This window comes from Echeneis naucrates, chromosome 9, assembly GCF_900963305.1.
Source record: "Echeneis naucrates chromosome 9, fEcheNa1.1, whole genome shotgun sequence".
In the NCBI taxonomy this organism is placed as follows: domain Eukaryota; kingdom Metazoa; phylum Chordata; class Actinopteri; order Carangiformes; family Echeneidae; genus Echeneis; species Echeneis naucrates.
Genome location: NC_042519.1, coordinates 12,774,799 through 12,793,943, shown reverse-complemented (window position 1 = coordinate 12,793,943; position 19,145 = coordinate 12,774,799). Strand labels below are relative to the sequence as shown.

Sequence of the window (19,145 nt, the reverse complement as noted above, 5' to 3'; positions counted from 1 at the left end):
TCTACCAAATGGCTTTGCGATAGAGACAATTATCATATGCAATAATAGGTACCTAATGATTGGATGAGATGGTGTGTGTGTGTGTGTGTGTGTGTGTGTGTGTGTGTGTGTGTGTGTGTGTGTGTGTGTGTGTGTGTGTGTGTGTGTGTGTGTGTGTGTGTGTGTGTGTGTGTGTGTGTGTGTGTGTAGACAGCACCATGTTTGTCCAGTGAGATAGTACAGAGGAGAGCTGGAGCCAGTGATGGGTGATATGTGACTTCGTTAATGGGAGGCTAATCACACAGAGGAGACACTGGGACGCATACAACTGTAAACACACATACACTTACACAAACAAACTTGCACACAAAGCAGGAACTTACACACATTCGTATGTATTGTATAAGTGTGTTCTTGTCATGGATGTTGGCCAAATACACAGTAATGTACACATTCCACACATTATCCACACATTCATTTACGAATAGTAAGTAGATTAATATACTTGCTACACACGTTTGTATGCACATACACATTCAGGCTGTAAATGGATGGAAAGTTTGTGTTTAAGCCTGTGGAGATGACTGAGACGCCACAGACCAGAACTGTGGGAAATAAACACATGGGAGTTCTAATGTTAACACATGCACGCACACACACACACACACACACACACACACACACGAACACACACACACGCACACACACACGCGCGCGCGCGCGCACACACACACACACACACACACACACATGCGCGCACACACATGCGCACACACACGCACACACGCACACACATATATAAAACCTGCATACACACTCTCCTCTCCCATACGCAAAGCACTCACTTACACACAGATTTGTCTTTTTATTCTCTGTCTAAAGTTTCAAATTCTTCTCATTTATTATTCAGTCCCACCAGTTATTGGTGATGTCTCTGGGTTCTGCTTGACAGTGACTGTGAGTGTGGAAATCATGTCCTAAGTGTATGTGTGTGAGGGGTTTCTGACTGATAATTTATTGTCCCTTCTGAGGGTTTGATGTGTCCTGGGAGAGAAATTATACTTTCTGGTATCTTGTGGCCCACCCTTTGTCAGTGGAGCTTTTAAAGTTATACCACAGTTTTGTGGTATAAAAGCATCTTGTGAATCTGCAGACTGGCACTGCAATTCTGATCTCCATTAAGGTTGAAACCACTCATTGTATCAATAACACACATCCACAGCAAATGTTGACCCAGATTTGATTCCCCTCTGTGAGAACCTGGGATTCACAACATTTAAATGAAAATGAACACACACATTCTAAATTTGGATACATATAAGTACCATCAGTGGCTGGAGCGACTTGGAGCAGGCAGTGGTGTCTCAGAAAAGATGTAGTGTGAAGGACAGAAAGATTGATGGCTAAATCTCTTAGTTATTTAAAGTAGATCTAAGAACAGTCAAATCAAGCGCGACTGGCCTTCGCTGTTTTCACAGTTCTGAGGATCTAGGCGTTCATAGTCAAGGGCAGCTGGACTTGCCATGCAGTTTAACACATTTTCCCTCCTAATAAAGGGGGCAGTGTTGTATATGGCACAATTAATGTCAAAGGCAGACTTAAAAAAAGCCACCACGTTGTTTTCAGTTTATCTTGCTCCCTCTTATCGGCCTGTATACTGTCACACATCATTCCTGAATTTACCTTGACTACAGAAGCAGCTTGACATGGGTTTCTCTGACCCATGTAAACAATTTAAGGCCTTCACTGTAATCAAGCTCTTTGTGTATGCTAAAAATTGTTGGCTGAATATTTGGAACCTGGAGTTCTGCCTTGAGATTTATAACTCTGCTCCCTTTACACATCTCTCTACTGAACAGTTTTGTATCCGTCCAGTAGCATAATGTGTATTTAAAGTTTGTGTTTTGTTGTTGAAGTGTTTATTTAAGGAAATTGTGCAGAAGTGATAACATTTCTCAGACTGACAGGAAGGAAAAGGTTTTCTGGGTATTTGTGTCCCTGTACTGTCTATGGTTCTGACAATTAGATGAATCTCAGTGTAGCATCAGCATTATTGGAGGAAAATCTAATTTAATTAGAGTATAATTATCTGATAACTGTGCAGTGTTGTGCATATTTTATTCTGTCTTCTATCTGTCTGGCCTTCTTCTTGTGTTTCACAGGCCCAAATATACATAACATACACACAGCAAATGCACACAAAAGGTACCATATTGCATAATTAGATTTCAACACTCCTGTTTCAAGTGAAGACCTCCATAAAACGCAAAATACCGTTACCATGCTGTGTTTCTCCATTTAATCAGACCACCATTAACCTGTGAGAGTGTGTCTGCATTGCAGTATAAACTGTGTGGATTTCTAAACTACAGTTGCTATATTCGCCATGGCTAACTACCAACTTGGTTAGTGTGTGGCCCTTTTTTATCACTTCATATCAGCATGATTTTGCATACCACCACTGTGATGGAACAATGAGTCAAATTATGATATCATGGGAATAGCATATCCAATGTGTTAAAAACAGCGGCCACATTTGAATAAAGCATAGTGGTGTATATATTGTAGCATAATTTTATTTATTAGTCTGGGATGGGTGAATATCATTGTCTAAGCAGGATTCTGTCATAAAATTTATTCTGAGTTTTCAGTATGTATGAGCACGATAATTTTGCCTGTAAGCTTTCACATAAGAGGGTCTAGTTAACCTTATGGTTAGACAGTTGGGCACTAATGGAAGCTTTATTAACTTATTCAGTTTGAAAGAAATGTATTTTTGTTTTGGATGATAAACCCTCATCATACAAGGAAATAATTTAACTGACTATATGTATTTTAAATTAGAAACCACATTGTTGAAGTTGTTGCAGAAAAAACATGTTTGTATGAACACACAAGAACACATTCTTTATAATGGGAACCACAATGCACCATTGGTGGTTTCTTAAAGATATGTAAAAGTTTATGTGGTGTCAGTAATTGCCACGGAATGCAGTTTTTGCAGATGCATGTTTAGCATATGAAAGATATTTATGAATCATATGAGTCAGAGTGCCATTATAGCAAATTTACTGAATCAGGGAATGCACACAATAATGCTCCTTATCTAAATAAGGGTCACTTTTCTACTGCTTTTTATATACTTGGGTTAGTAAGTAGTTTTCATAGATTATATTTGATTTTTGTAAAGGTATATGGCTATGTGTGATTGTGTCGTTTTGCAGTGGAGTATGTTTGCATTGATACTATGTCAGGCACTGGTCATGTTGTGATACTCTATATGTTCTTGTGTATGTTAAAGCATTCCTCTGTGACATATACATTAATCTCATATTAAAGGATCAGCTGCTTTGAGGGATCTGTAAGAGAAGCCTTTTGTAGCTTCATTTGTCTTCCACTGCAGTTATTTGAAAATATATATAGGAGGAGATTATCCATCTATTCTATATTCTATTATATATTCTGAAGTGCATCAATTCTTTGGAACTATAACATCTGAACTTTGAAGTAAATGTTTTTGTCCACTGGCTGTTCTTGGGGTTACATTCAAGCCATGTCATGTACCGATTTGGACTTTAGTGGTGTTTTCTGTGGTTAATAGGGCTAAAATCTTGTACCACAAATACACAGATTGAAACATTTTTTATTCTGTTATATAATAGAATGACATAGATTATAAATAGCAGAAAGAGCTTCAACATTATTATGCACTGAATGGTGGATGTTTATGAATCAGTTGTTGCCAGACAACATTAACACTGGTTCCTCATCTGAACCCAAAGACAAAGGTTACAGTCCACTTCTGAAGCCGTGGCATCAAAGTTACTGACATTACATAGGCTCATCCCACTGATCCAGTCAGATGCCCAGAGCTCGTGAATGGCTTGTTTGATGATGAGTTGGAGCCTGCATATGGCCAGAAGAAGGAAGCAAAGAAGGTTTTGATAGAGAAACCAGCTGGTCCTCTTTCTCTCTTTTCTCTGCTTTGCTCTCTTACACCTCCTTTTAGGGCCAACTCCATCATTTCCTTGTATTTCAAAGAGAACTCTAAGGGCCCTCTGGAATTAATTCAGAGTTCTGGGATCCTTGTGTACCTGTCACTCATCCCCATGAAAAGGGATGTGCGCGCACACACACACACACACACACACACACACACACACACACACACACACACACACACACACAAACACACACTGTCGATGCATACAGCTGGCAGATGACAGCTGTATAACCAGAGAGTGGCACTGGTTCATTACTGCATCATTCATCAGTGTGACATAATGGAAGAATGCTTGAAGTGTTGTTGATGATGCTGTTGTGTTAGAAGATAGAAGAGCTGAATTCAGTCCCAAAAAGCTTCCCTTACCCTTACTCTAACTACTTTCATTGTGCTGTTTTTCTTAAAGAAAACCTCCTAAAAGCTGTTCTCTCAGCCACATGACATCACGTCGATATTTTGTGGCTGGCTACTTGGTGGTCTTTCTCAATCCTGTTTGCAGAGCTTTGGATGGTTTTGGATAGGTATTTTTTGCCTGCATGTGTTTCTCTTGGGACAGTATGAAAGATGGAAGCATGTTATTAAATTCAAATGGCAGTAAATGGCAGCTCTATTTCCACCTGCATTTATAAAACTTTTTACATGTCAACTTGAGTATGAAGTATTCACACCTGTAGAAAAAAGCTACTTTTTTTTGTTGTAGGGGTGTGACTGAATCAAGAGGTGTTGAAATGTGGGAGAGAGAAAGAAACAATGTCATATATGAACTTGGAAGGGGAAGAACTCTGCAAAGAAGAGTTCTTTTGAATGTTTGACAAAGTGGTGGAGAAGTGGTGCATAACTTTTTACTGCACTAATGCATACACCAGCTTTGACATTATGACCTATGAGCTTAAGATTGAAAAACTGAAGAATTTTTTTTCTTTTGAGATGCCGATCTCCAGCTTTAACTGTATCCCCTATTATTACAGTATTATTAGTGGTAATGTATTTAAGATTCTTCAAGTTAGCATGAACAAATAAACAATTAAGTTGAGGGAACTGGGACTATAAAATTTGCTATTGGAACCAGGTGCAAAACAAATGTGAATTTTAAAGCAAGTTTAGCCAAAACAGCAAGAGAGGTTCCAAGCATTCACTCCAAATTATAAACTGCTGTTCATTAAGACATTCCTACACACAGGGGATTGATAGGCTCATCTCTAGATTGACAGGAAGAAGAATATGGAGCTAAGACCAAGAACTGAAAGTACATGGAAAGAGAGTCAGGCATAAATTTAAGAGCAGTAGGGAAAGAGAGCAGGAGCAGAGCAAAATAAAAAAAAAAAAAAAAAAAACCTTTCGCCTTTCATGTTTCTTTCTCCATACAGACGGTACTGTCAAACACCAGGAAGATGAACTACTACTTAGAAGGGCGCATGAAGAGCAGGGGTGCAGTGTTGTCAAATGAGTGTGTCTTAAGTGGCAGGGGGAGGAGGGTGGTGTTTACATGGGCTGGTGAAAGGGCTTTTCTGGTAGGCCTTGTTTAACATGGCCAGGATTACTAATGAATATCTTCTCTGTCTTTCTGTTTCCCCCTGTCTATCTTCCTCTGAATCTCCTCTCTTCATCTTGTTACCTCATCCTTTCCTCGTTTATCTCCCATTTGACCATATAAATAAATGTATTCTTAGCTTTTTTGTGCTGTGCTTTTCACAAAGAAGCATCTGTTGAAAGATGTCTTTGGCTTTTTTGGGGATTTTTGTGACAGAGTCCACGGCTGTTAATTGTGTGCTGACAGTGGCTCCTATATTCTGCCATCAAGTCTTTAGGGGAACCCTGAAAGCTCACACTGGTATCTGAAAAGTCATTTTAGTGAAAGAGCTTGAAATAATTACAGTGTCAACGAAGTTCTGGGAAATTAGGCCAGTTTCATAGGACTAAGCACTTAACTTGATGCATGTTTTGACATTAGTAGCACTTAGGAAGTTTCTGACTGATAACCTCATTGGTCAGAGCAACTTTTTAAAATGCCCTTCCATAGCAACCATGACCTGACCCAGTAAGCTCCATTTTCTTGTACTTCATGCTTCTACAATTATTTTAAAGTAATTTATCAGTTACTCACATACAGACCAAATTCTGTATATATTATCAATGTAAGGCTGTCTTATCTCTGTCTGAAAAAGTTCACAGCAGTGTTTACATTTTTCACCAGCCATGTATCTGCTCTAAGAATAATAATATTTTACCTTGGTTAGCCTCCCTACCACAGACAGATAGGACACACCCATGAAAACACTCCTTATTACTGTAGTACAAGTGCAGAAATCACCAGTCTCTGTGTCCAAAGAGTTTCTCAGTCAGAGACAGAACAGCAAGACCACAAACAGTACACTTACTGGATAGAGCTAGAGATATAAACCAATGGTTAGACAAACTCCAATAACTTTCTCACATGCCTGGCATTTCCAAAGGAGTCAGCAGAGAGCCTCAAGGCAGACAATGTTAGTGTTGGTCCAATAGAACTTCTTTGTTATAAGGATTACAACACACTGAAAAGAAAATAATGGTCAACCTTTCAAATGTCATTGATAGTATTGTAACCTTAATACACACAATAACATGATAACATAAAAACTATTAGGTAGGTTTCCTTTAATCTGTTCTTGTTTAAATGAGTATTTGGTTCATGGTTGCACTACAGCATTTCTTTCAAATGTTGATACTTTAGTCTCTTTTGCCTCTCAAACAGGAGGAGAATCATGAAGAAATAAAGTCTCTCTTGCACACACACACACACACACACACACACACACACACACACACACACACACACACACAGACAGACACACAGACAGGAAGGAGCAGCCAGGAGTTCCAGGTGCAGGATAGATGTGAAAGGCTGTGTTTTGTTAACAGCACAGCAGCACCTCTCATGACAATGCTCTGGATTCACATGGGGAAGACAGGGCAAAGAAACTGGGAGAGGAAAAGGGGTGGGGTATGGGAGGATTGGGAGGTTAGGGGTGCAAGAAGAGGGAGGAAAAAAGGGGACAAAAAAGAGACTTGGAGAAATGGAGTAGCTTCGAATAGAGCTTAAAAGGGCTATGATTGTAATCATTGAAGGGGAACATGCAAGAAAGACGAAGAGAACTAAGAAAGAGATTATGAAGAATTGGGAGAAGAGGTGCTGAGAGGGTGGTTGGAAACATGTAAAGCACAAAGTGAGAGAGCATTTAGGGAGTAGGAAGGAGTAAGTGATGTGAGGGAGGGGAACAGAGTGAGAGAGAGTGGTCTCTGCTCTGTCCCCTCCAGTTCCCTGCAGTTCTGTCACTTCTCATTTGTTAATCCCCTGTTCTTCTCCCCCTCCTACTCTTCCTCACTCCCTTTCTCTCAAATCGGTCAGTTGTTAATGTGACCCCTTTAAACCCCACTGCCCCTCTTTTGCAGTATTGTCAACACATTATCAGTATGTACAAGAGAGACATTTAGAAAGGGGAAGGCTAGATGACAAGTGACTATAGTCTACAAAAAATGATTATATTCCTTTGTGCAAAAGAAATTTGGTTATTATGGAGCCATAGTTTTTTTTTTTTTTTTTTTTTTTTTATTAATGCTGGGTTTAATGCTGTTTAATGCCAGACACTTCCTCGTTGATAAAAGGAAAACAAAATGGGACTTGGCATGATCTTGGAAATGAAATTAAACGCACGTCTAAATGCTTCTTACTATGGACTGTTCAGTGGCATTTATCACTGTCACCATGAATCAGATGAATGAGTCCAACCACCTCATTTATCTGCATGGATTGTAAGCACAAGGGAAATCAAAGCACCATATCAAAATAGCAAGCTACAGCATTTTAGTCCATCTAGTGGCATTAGCTGTGACTTTACTTTCTTTGAATTTTAGTTTCTAATGTCATCAACTCTTAATTTTTGACAACCTTTTATTGATAGTGATACCTGATTGCCATAAAATGCATCAGAGCACTTAAACCATCAGTGACAGTGAAATATATCAAGGGATTTTTTTTTTTTAATGTGTGCATGTGAACATATTTCTGGCTTATGTGTGTGGTAATGTATGCGTATTTGTGTGCGTGTTGTGTATTGGTGTCCATCAGTGAGCTTTGAGCATATATCCCCAGGGAAGTTCTTTGATGTTTTGTGAAAGACAGCTGAGCTCAGATGAAAGAGAAGATAACGCCCATCATCTTATCTTTGACTGATAGCTTATGTAACTGGGCTGAAAATATACAACACATTTGTAATTGTCCATCTAATCCAATTTATTTTTCACAGGCTCTTTATAAATTGGTGGCACGCTACTGGACCTCATTACTAGATGTTAATTTTAGTTTGTGTGGGTCTCCGTTCAAAGTGTGGTACCCACTCACAGAAAAACTTTTGATACATTTGCACGTTTTAATCTTCCACAGCTCTTGTAGTGCCACAGAAACAAAGCCTGTTAGATACATTCTAAAATGAAGATGTAGATAAAAAATATTTCATCTGCATCGCTCTTTGTCTAATTTGATTTGGGAAATGGGAATGCCAGGCAAACGAATGGCCTTGCCTTCATTTTACAGGACACATTTCGTTGTTTAGAACGTTGTTTGAAGTAACTACATAAAATTTTGAAAGTCAACCTTAAATCTGAAACTGAAACTCAAGAATTTTGTGTAATGAAAATCCTCATTATACTTAAAAAAAACAAAACAAAACACACACAAAAAAACAGGTTATTTAAGCAGCAGAAAATGCCTGCCACACTATTGCTCAGTTGTGTTAGCCACAATATAATATTTATTATTTATTATATTATATTTATTATATAGCTATATTTAGCTAAAGCATAAACATCTCATTGTGTGGCTGGATAAACTTTGTAATCTAGATAAACATGACTCAGTGTCATGTCATCTGACACGTGTTAGATTTTCTGCTTTTCACATTTTTCATGAAGACTGTAATGCTGAAAAGCTTCTATTCTCTGGTTGCACTTGAGGACTAGTCAGCTTTAAATTCCTCAGGACCCCTAAATCCACGAGAAGCTGGCTATTGTTTGGGGTCTTGACGTGCACAGCTGGTTTTGCCGCTTATGTCATTTTGACCATGCATCATACATGTTTTTGAGTGAGTCTGATTTCATAGTTTGAAAAATGCTCAGTATTTTCTTATCTTTATGAGAACTCGAGGCAGTTTTTGTGTTTTACGTAGATGGGAGGGTTATCTTAGTATGCATTATTGTATGTCACAGTAAAAGTCATACAATAAGTAAAGGACAGTGAACTGCAGAGAAAAGTAAAGAATAATGGGCTAATATAGTCTGAGCACACTGTGTTTAGTAACTCTCCATCTTTGTGGGAAGGATTAGCTAGATTAAAAAAAAGTATATGAACAGATTCTGTATCTGCTATTGTCTTTTTTTTCCTCCAAAAAGGAGGGACTCATGCTTATATTGGACAATCACTACTTGCAGCTGTTAGGCATCTGGTCTAAATGATCATGCTGGAATGAGTGAAAATCTTAAAAGCCATGGAGGATAGACACTTCCGTGATCCTTTTTCCCCCTCAAGTGACAAACAGGTGCCCTTTTGAAATCGGATAACAGGGAAATAGAGCTTCATTCTGGCTCTGGAGAGCTGTATCAAACACATCTGCTGTGAGTGACACGTTTTACTGTATCAGGTGTTTGAGTTAGTTTGGGTTCCCTTTTTCTATACAGTATGTTGTGTGCTATTTACTACTTTTTGATTCAATAGATTCATTGTCCGTTTCACTGCAGCCAGTTAAATTATGATTCAGTGGAGGCAGCCAGCTCATGTGGAATGATTTTATGATGTATGTACTGAGCAGATATTTGCCGTCTCTGCTCTGACCCTGTCAGTCTGTGTGAGCAGACCACAGGCAGAGACTGGGGAGTAAAGATATTAAACCTCTCCCCGAGGGGAGCTTACAAACCTACCAGTCCTTACTAACCAGGTTTGGGCTCATGAAGCGCACGATGAACAGCAGAAGCAGTGGCAGTGTTATCGCAGTAAAAGCACATGCACCACAGCATAAATCCATTATAATACACATGCATAAGAACAAAATATATTCAAACTAAAAGGAGATCTGTGAGAGATCAATAATAATAATGCACAATAGCCTGTGACAGAACCACAGAATATGGCCAAATCAGTTGCTCACAATAAGCATGTTAGAGTAGTAGTAACAGTGGAATGAACAGATGTTTAAAGTATTGGACCAGTGGTTGCAAATAAGCAGCACATCACAACTGGTGCGTCGCGAGCGAGTGCTGGGATTATAAGAGTCACACCGTCTCAATGCAGAGGAAACAGTCAGTCAGCACAACTTGAAAGTTCTGTCTGATATTTGTTCCAACATCTTGAGCTTGTTCAAATGATGTCTCTCTTAATAATAATAATAATGATTGTAATAATATTGCCGTTCTGACCCCTGGCAGTGCTGGCACAGAGCTTCATCCTCAAAATGCAAAAATCTTTTTACTGTGATTCAAATATATGATTTCAACGTTTTGTTTCTTTCTCTTTTGAAGCTAAATATCTCCTGTTTTTTGTCTGTGTTTTGCTTTCCAGGCAACATCTTGGACAGTATGCTGCTAAGAGCATCCAGTAAGGAGGCAGTAGAGAATGGGAAGGAGACTAGTGGCAGCACAGCTCCTGCTTCGTCCTCTCAAAGATTACTGTGGTGTCACTGCTATCACCACTGCCCAGAAGATTCAACTAATAACACATGCAGGTGAGAGGAGGAGGCAGACAGAAGAATGCAATCCAAAATAACACGCCAAAAGAGTAAATTAAACAACAAAATTACACCATTGGTTGCTGTACTTTTCCAGGACCGATGGCTACTGTTTTACCATGGTTGAGGAGGAAGGGGGAGTACCGGTCCAAACGGCAGGTTGCCTGGGGCTGGTTGGGTCAGAGTTTCAATGTAGGGTGAGTAAAGGGAGAAAAATGCATGACCTGGCAGTTTTGCAACCATTTCCTTTGTATCTTCTGTGGCATGTCTATACAAAATTGTGTTTTATCAACTTGATTTTAGTACTTATTTAACTAAAGATTATCCAGAATCGACTGATCTGTTGATCTACATTTACAGTACAAGCCAAAAGTTTGGACATACTTTCCAGTTTTAGTGAACAGGAAATGTGTCCAAACTGTTCAGCGGTAGTTTAAATGGAACTAGTGAATGTTAAGGCATTTTTCACTTCAGAAAGGATTTACTATTTTTTGCCAATTGACTAATAAATTAATTTCTTCCAGGAGAAAAAAAACAGAAAAAAATTAACCATCTTCTGTGTATTCTAGGACACAGGAAGCTCACGTCAGAGGAGATCACTGGAGTGCTGTACAGACCAAGATTACTGTAACAAAAACCTGCATCCTACACTGCCCCCTCTCAAACCACCTCGTAAGTTAGCTACATTCTCTCATTTCTCCAAAACTCTTTCTCGCCCATTAAAACCAAAAGGGTTCTACAGAGCGACTTGTTCTGCAGTTGGCAGGAGACAGTGTCAGGGACACAGGACTCAAAGGTAGAGATATCATGACATTGTCAAGGAGCGAAAGACCACCGAAGTGAGGGAGGCTGAGGGACTTACTGTCAAACTGTCCCACATAGAGATCTGCAAAGCCCCCTGGGTGTCAGTAGTATAGATTATAGAGAGGTCTCCAATGTGTACCACAATATCCTCTCATCTGTGAGCGTGTGATCATTTTTGTATATTTGAGACGCAGTAAGCCAAGAGTTCCAGGGAAATCACAGGCCCCAGCAGACACTGAGGGCAGACTCGTCAATCTGAAACCCTATCATAGGGGATCAGAAAGGAAATTCATCGACTAGACTGAGGGCTTCCTCTCGCTGTTGACTGGGGTCTTGAGGGAAACGAGTGTGTGCCAGAAGAAAATGAAAAATTGATGAGTGAAATATGATTTGTACTTGATTTACTGTACAGCAGTTTATTCAAGTGACTTATAAGGATTGGTGATCTCTTGGTATAACTTTTCCACCCCCCCCCCTTTTTTTTAATCAAGATTCTTGATTTCATCACCTTTATTTGCCACAGGTTAAGTCTCTTGGGGAGAAAATGTCTCGCGAATGTCCATTCGTGGCAAATTCATCACATTAGCATTGTGGACAATGTACCAACAAGGAGAAAGCAGTTTAAGAGATGTACGACTGATGCTTGGTGATTTTCTTTTGTTCTTTCAACCTCTCTAGTCTATGTAGATGGAAAGATCCACCACATGGCCTTGTTGATCTCAGTGTCTGTCTGCAGCATTATGCTGGCTGTCATCATTGTCTTCTGTTACTTCAGGTAATTATATCACACTATTAAACAGTCAAACACAAACCCATACACTTGACAAGCTTTCCTGCTCCACTCTCCATGCTCCTTACCTCCATTTACTATGCACTTCATAATATTCACTCTGGGCTTCCTGTCACAAGCTTCTTCATGTTGAATCTTTCTCTTTCTCTTTTGCAGGTATAAGCGTCAGGAGTCTCGCCCCCGATACAGCATCGGTCTGGAGCAGGACGAGACCTACATTCCCCCCGGAGAATCTCTGAAGGACCTAATAGAGCAGTCTCAGAGCTCAGGCTCAGGCTCAGGACTCCCTCTATTGGTGAGATACCCACATTGTACATCCAAAACACCTGTTCCATCAAAAGAGTGCTCTGTGGATCTACTGAATGCACTCCACAGGATCCATGACATATGAGCTGGGTAGATTTTACCACATGTGATGAGATAAGAACTATGGATTTTAAGATATTTGTAAGATATTTGAGATATTTATCTTCCTACTGGAAAAGTGAGTGTGATTAAAAACCTTATTTTGGCAGCCAGCTCCTACATCCACGAGAAGATTGTGAAGCATAAGACTGGGGTTTACATATTCAAACTTAAGGAACCTAAAGTTATAATTTAATTCTGCTGTTGTGTAGCTAAACATTTCCCACCTTTTGCTCCTCTTCAGGTCCAGAGAACAATAGCAAAGCAGATTCAGATGGTGAAGCAGATTGGCAAGGGGAGATATGGAGAGGTGTGGATGGGCAGGTGGAGAGGAGAACGTGTGGCCGTGAAAGTTTTTTTCACCACTGAGGAGGCCAGTTGGTTCAGAGAGACAGAAATCTATCAGACCGTCTTAATGAGACATGAGAACATACTGGGTAAGACTGCCTTCCTCTGCTCTCATCACTGAAGTTATAGTTTATGGATGAATCAGTGTATTCATAACACAAGACAATAAATAAAAACTTACCATAGTTGGAGCTGGACTGTGTCCATTATGCTTGCAGTGGGTTGCACTCAGCAGCACAGCAGATCATTTATAGCATAGAGACAACAGACGGCAAACTTGCATAATTAAACGCCACAAGATGCACAGTAATTAGTACTGAGGCAAAAGATCACTTGCCTGTAAACTAGATGACAGACTGAATGCTGTTTTCCGCAGTCGATACCTTTGTTTTGTTTTAAATTTAGCTCCAGAATCCGAAATTCAGCATCAGCAAAGAGGGCACTTGCCCTGGGGTGTGAGTCAAGTTACACTGCAAACACTATATATATGTATATACTTCTTTTTATTTGATTGGATTCATGAAAATGCTGCTAAAAATCGGCATTATTTAGTGTCTTAGAGCATTAAGCAGTGGTCAATTTTTACATTTTAATTGCCTGATCAGCTTTTCACATGTGTAAATAGCGAATAGTGAGTGTTATGAAATTTAGAAAATCCTAAACCATCTATTTAAGAATTGAGAGATTCAAGCCTACTTCAGTAAGTGATATTTAGATTAGATCATATTTAGGTTTGTTTTCAATTCAAAATAGTTTTACAGATTCTACCCTGTGTTGTTTGGAGAAAATATCATTTCTAGGTTGTTGTTTTTTTTTTTTGCATACGTCACGTTGAAATGCATTCGATGATTTGCATCCTGTTGAGTTCAGTCATTAAAATGAGGAGGCAATTTTGCGTTCCAGCATTGAAGCTCAAATTTCCTGTCTTCATACCTATCACTAGTTTGTTTCACAAAAAATTTCCACCAGCAGTGATGAAAGTGCTCACCTCAAAAACTCTAAAAGAACAAAGATCCCGCAGCACGTAGTCTCAGCATATCTTAAGTGGCCTGTTTTCAACTTCGATGATTGATTTCTGAGTCTCTTTGATAAAGTTCACACAGTGAAAATGGAACAAGCAAAAGCAGACATAAATAGGTGGATAGTCGCAATATTTTATGTTCATACGCAGCCAGTAATGTGGAGATTTATTCTTTTTCTACGCTTCTCTTCACTCTACCTTCATTCCCCATCCGTTCACAGGTTTTATAGCTGCAGATATTAAAGGAACTGGCTCTTGGACTCAGCTCTACCTGATCACAGACTACCATGAAAACGGCTCCTTGTATGACTACCTCAAATCAACCACTCTAGACAATAAAGCCATGCTGCGACTGGCTTACTCCTCTGTATCAGGACTCTGTCACCTCCACACAGAGATCTTTGGCACCCAGGGCAAGCCTGCCATTGCCCACAGGGATCTGAAGAGTAAGAACATACTGGTAAAAAGAAATGGGACCTGCTGCATAGCTGACCTTGGACTGGCAGTCAAGTTTATCAGGTGAGTGTGTTGGAGAAACTTATCATGATTTGTAGAGCTATTCCACGAATGTTCTTGACTTTTTTATGTTTTTTCTGAGTTTAAAATCTAGTAGTGTGTCAGAAATCTAGCTAGAAGTTATTTTAACACATTATTTCAAAGGATCCAGTGATGTTCATAGTTTACCTTTAATTTAAAAGTATTGCTTGGATCTCTGACTCGGCAGTGACACCAACGAAGTAGACATCCCCCCCAATACAAGAGTTGGTACAAAGCGCTACATGCCTCCAGAGGTTCTGGATGAGACTCTGAATAGAAGTCATTTTCAGTCGTACATCATGGCGGACATGTACAGCTTTGGGCTCATTCTTTGGGAGATTGCTCGGCGTTGTGTCTCAGGAGGTACATACACTTTTTATAAATTTTTCTTGTATTTCACAACCTGTAAAAGCTTGAATGCCATCAAAACATTACGTTTTCCATAACTGTTCACTATGAACTTCAAGAAGAGTGGAAAACTTTTGACTGAATTTATCAAGTTTTATATGAATTTAACTATTGTAGGGATCCTTGAGGAGTACCAGGTGCCGTACCATGAGTTAGTCCCCACAGACCCTTCATATGAAGATATGAGAGAGGTGGTCTGCATCAAGAGACTACGGCCTTCTTTTCCCAATCGATGGACTAGTGATGAGGTAAAAAGAATCAAAATAATCTATATGTACACAAATACTTGCGCACACGTGTGACCTTTGTAACATAAATATATTTGCCCTCAGTGTTTGAGACAGATGGGGAAGCTGATGACAGAGTGCTGGGCCCACAACCCAGCTTCCCGCCTCACAGCCCTCCGAGTCAAAAAGACGCTTGCCAAGATGTCAGAGTCACAGGACATCAAGCTGTGAGCATCCACTGCCAGGTGTGTGTCTACACACATGGAGGGGGCACTAACAATCACACTGGCGCTGGCCCAGGCCACACAAACCTTTTTTTTTTCTGGGAAAAGGATGTGGGACACGAAGCAAGAAGATCACTTTGGAGATCATAAACTTTGAGTCCAGATGCCCCAAACTCTGCAGCCCAAGTCCCTTTTGAAAAAATGATTATAGGACTATGGCAGTTTACTAAAACTTAAATTAATGCACAATCATGTCTTGCGTGGCCCTGTTCTGTCCATCAGAGAAGATGAGAAAATCTCATTTCAGACTAGTGTGGGACTCTAAAACCAGATATAGGTTCCTGTTCACATACTCCACAGTCCTTGGAGAAAGAGGTTGAGCTTGACTTGGCACTATAGCTGCAGAGATACACAAACAAGCTACTGACCAGTGAGTGGAATACTATATTCCTGCTTTCTGTGAAAGCTTCCCTACCTATAGAAGAAGGTCCGGCTGAAACAACTGAAGGGATTTCCTCAAACACAGTCTGTTTTGCAGCATGACTTCTCCCTTCAAAACACTGTCACCCAACTACTGGCTTTGTATTGTAATTGGACTGAACACAATTTTGTCACTCTTGAATTAACACCTCTTCGTTACAAAGACTGACACTACAAAGGCATTTTGAGGCTTTAAAAGTGTTCTTTACGCTGGTAATGTTCGTAGACACTGAAGAAAAGGTTAACATGTATTTTTAAATTGTGACGGGCTTTGAAAGTTGCAAAAGTGTATTTTCAACATAAAACTTAAACTCTTATAGACAATATGTTAAAAAAAAAATAAATAAAATAAAATAAAACAACCAACAATTTCTATGTCCAAAAGAATGCTGGATTGAGGCTAAAGGCCTCTTTATTTCCTTGGCCTCCAATAGAAACTATAACAAACAAAGGCATTACAGAGCGGTGCCATCTGTAGGCCCTCCACAGCGATTACAAGACAGGAAGTCTGCCACGGCAGAAACTGTACAGTAACTGTAGCGGTGACGTCTTGCTTGATGATGTAGTGATCTATTATAATTGTGTGGTTAATTGTGACTGTGTTAGTTTAGTGGCACCACAACTCGTTTGTCGTGGGTGATTTCCAGTAATACAGAGCAGCTCCCATAACTTGGCTGTTAATGGATATGTTGGTTTTAGGCAGCTGGACCTGAAAGTTACTTGAGATGTAATAAGTTAACACAAAGTATTGTTTAAGAACTGAATGGACCTAACACAGCCATGTCCAAGCTACCACTCCACCAGACGTCATCAGGTCACTGTCTCAGTGCTGCCTACACTTTATTGTTTCTCTGATTCACCACAGTTAACAGCACAGTCACACTAAAATCAAATTTAAAAATTGTTTAGCTTCCATCCGCCAAATTTCTCCATGAATTTGAATTCTCATAGTTGTACTGTAGTCAGCAGCTTAAGTAGCCTCACTTCCTCAATATAAATCTGGAAATCTTTCACCATCACAACAGCGGTAGGTAAGATTTCTGTCAAAAGGCACCAACTGACTCATTCTAGTTTGTGATCCATTTATAAAATCCTTGATATACTTTCCTTCAGAGGTCGGTGAGTTTCTCTAAGTCTTTGCCAACTGAAATTATGGGGTGCTAGTCACCATTGAAGGTTTGAGTGTGACAGATTTGTTGTGATACACATGCCCTTTCTATCCTCTTGGGTGTTGTGCCTTATTTAATCTGTATCTACTGTAGTTGTCTGTGAGAGAAAGTGTTTTTATCCAGTGAAAAGGTTGAACATTCCCTAATAAAGTGTTTCACTCATGCACATGGCTGATGCACAGTTTGTGGTGGCTGAATGAAGAGCATACTAATGAACCACTTGGCAGTCCCTCGTAGAGTTAAGGCATGCTCTCCATATTTTCTTTGTTAAAAAAGCAGCATGCCTCATTATAACCTACCAGTGCTGCCGAGCCCACAGCATGTTAAACAGTGACACCAAAAGGATTTTCTGTTGCAATTTCTTTTCCCCGGACTCCCATATCTGACCACTTACTGATTCTGGAGCCAATAAATATGACATTTTAAAGGGGAATAAATAAAAGCCAGTATAGTAAACCACATGTACGCATTCCTTGTCAAAAAAATGAGTTTTGGACAATTCCCCTTATAGTACAAGCTGCCATAGCACAACATGAAATTTACATGGCTTGTTGGAAATACGTCAAAGGGATTACACATTTTTAGCATTGCTTATAAATATAATTTATTAATTGTCTTAAAAATTCTTTCTTACACTTTGTACAGAAAACAGTTAGAGGAGATAGAGAGGCGAGCATTCAGCAAGATTGAGCAAGATTCATGAAGCGTGCCAGAATTAGCTAAAATGGACCAACACTACCCCGCACTAATCAAATCAAATCACTCCTGATAGTAAAATAAAAATGCACTCACAAGGACAGCTCTAGTTACAGACTTCTATCATGATAACCAACGCCAAGTTTGCATAGTAGACACCGCTTTTACAAAAAAGGAAAAACTTAAATAATAAGAAAAAAAACTTAAAACATACAAACTAGTATCTAACTGTACTGCTCTTTTATATTCTGAAATTTGCCAAATATAGCTGACAGTACACAACTGTACATACTGTAGTTAGAAAATATTTTTACATACTTTGATATCTTAACACTTCTTTCCCCATTTTCACATCATGAGGGATCACACATTAGAGGCCTGCATGTCCTCTCCTCATATGGAAACTCCCTTTATCAGTCTGCCCTGCTGGTCAACGGCAGACTTCCAACATGGCAAAGATCAAATTTTGAGAAAAGTTACCAAACAAATTTTCTTGGTTCACCTTGAACATGTCACAACAGTTATATAAAGTTTTTCCTTCAGGTCATTCTATGAAATAGACATTGTCACCTTTGGGTTCATGTTTTGTTCATAAACAAACTGAATTGATGAGTTGATGTTTTAGGCTTTTATCCTTTTGATTCCCTCACATCTGAAAACAAGACATCCATTCTGTCATTTACCCATACACCTTTTTCTGATTTGGTTCATAACGGCCCAAAATAAAAACACACCCTGACGACTGTGTGCACCTCGTCTAGTTTAGCACCGGTACAAGAGGTGTGATTTTTAACTTGCACGTTTCAGACTGACAAAGCAGGATAAAAAAAAATAAAAATCAATGTGCAGGGAAAAGAAAAGAAAAAAATCAATGGTCCAAGGTTTCCAACTGTGTGGACAGCCACTACATCAAACCTGTCATAGTTTGGTAAACGTCTGACCTTTTGTACCGGTGTTAACGCAGCATTCCGCCCATTTGTTTTTCTTTACAGTATCCTCCTCAGTATCTCCTCTGTATACCTGCTGTTCAGTTTCATATGGCTCTCCATAATCCAGAGCAGAAATATCTAAACTCCAGGTTTTTAATATTTTGCATGTGTTTCCTGAACCACATGAACATGCTGTTATTGTCTCCGGGGGCACCAGTGTTTCAAAAGCCACTAAAAATAAGGCTGTTTTTCCCACTCAAGGCTTGCGTACTGAAGTTGCACCTTTCCAGTTTGGGGTCAATGCATACATTTCACAGCCAGCCTTAGTTGACAGTGTTCTTCTGCAAACACAAATATATTACACTTCACTTTA

General features: G+C 39.5%; 1 protein-coding gene across 18 annotated transcripts in view; it reads left to right on the top strand.

Annotated features, from left to right (window-relative positions):
* Nucleotides 1-16,373, top strand: part of bmpr1ba (bone morphogenetic protein receptor, type IBa) — a 60,888-nt gene extending 44,515 nt beyond the window's left edge. For all 18 annotated transcript variants that reach the window (XM_029509958.1, XM_029509964.1, XM_029509957.1 and 15 more), the window contains 10 exons: nucleotides 10,569-10,731; nucleotides 10,832-10,931; nucleotides 11,304-11,406; nucleotides 12,217-12,313; nucleotides 12,485-12,623; nucleotides 12,978-13,170; nucleotides 14,324-14,621; nucleotides 14,827-15,002; nucleotides 15,165-15,295; nucleotides 15,380-16,373. In XM_029509958.1, the coding sequence (XP_029365818.1) occupies nucleotides 10,569-10,731; nucleotides 10,832-10,931; nucleotides 11,304-11,406; nucleotides 12,217-12,313; nucleotides 12,485-12,623; nucleotides 12,978-13,170; nucleotides 14,324-14,621; nucleotides 14,827-15,002; nucleotides 15,165-15,295; nucleotides 15,380-15,505 (1,526 nt within the window). In that variant the 3' untranslated portion in view covers nucleotides 15,506-16,373. The remainder of the gene's footprint in view (nucleotides 1-10,568; nucleotides 10,732-10,831; nucleotides 10,932-11,303; nucleotides 11,407-12,216; nucleotides 12,314-12,484; nucleotides 12,624-12,977; nucleotides 13,171-14,323; nucleotides 14,622-14,826; nucleotides 15,003-15,164; nucleotides 15,296-15,379) is intronic.
* Nucleotides 16,374-19,145: the final 2,772 nt, after the last annotated feature.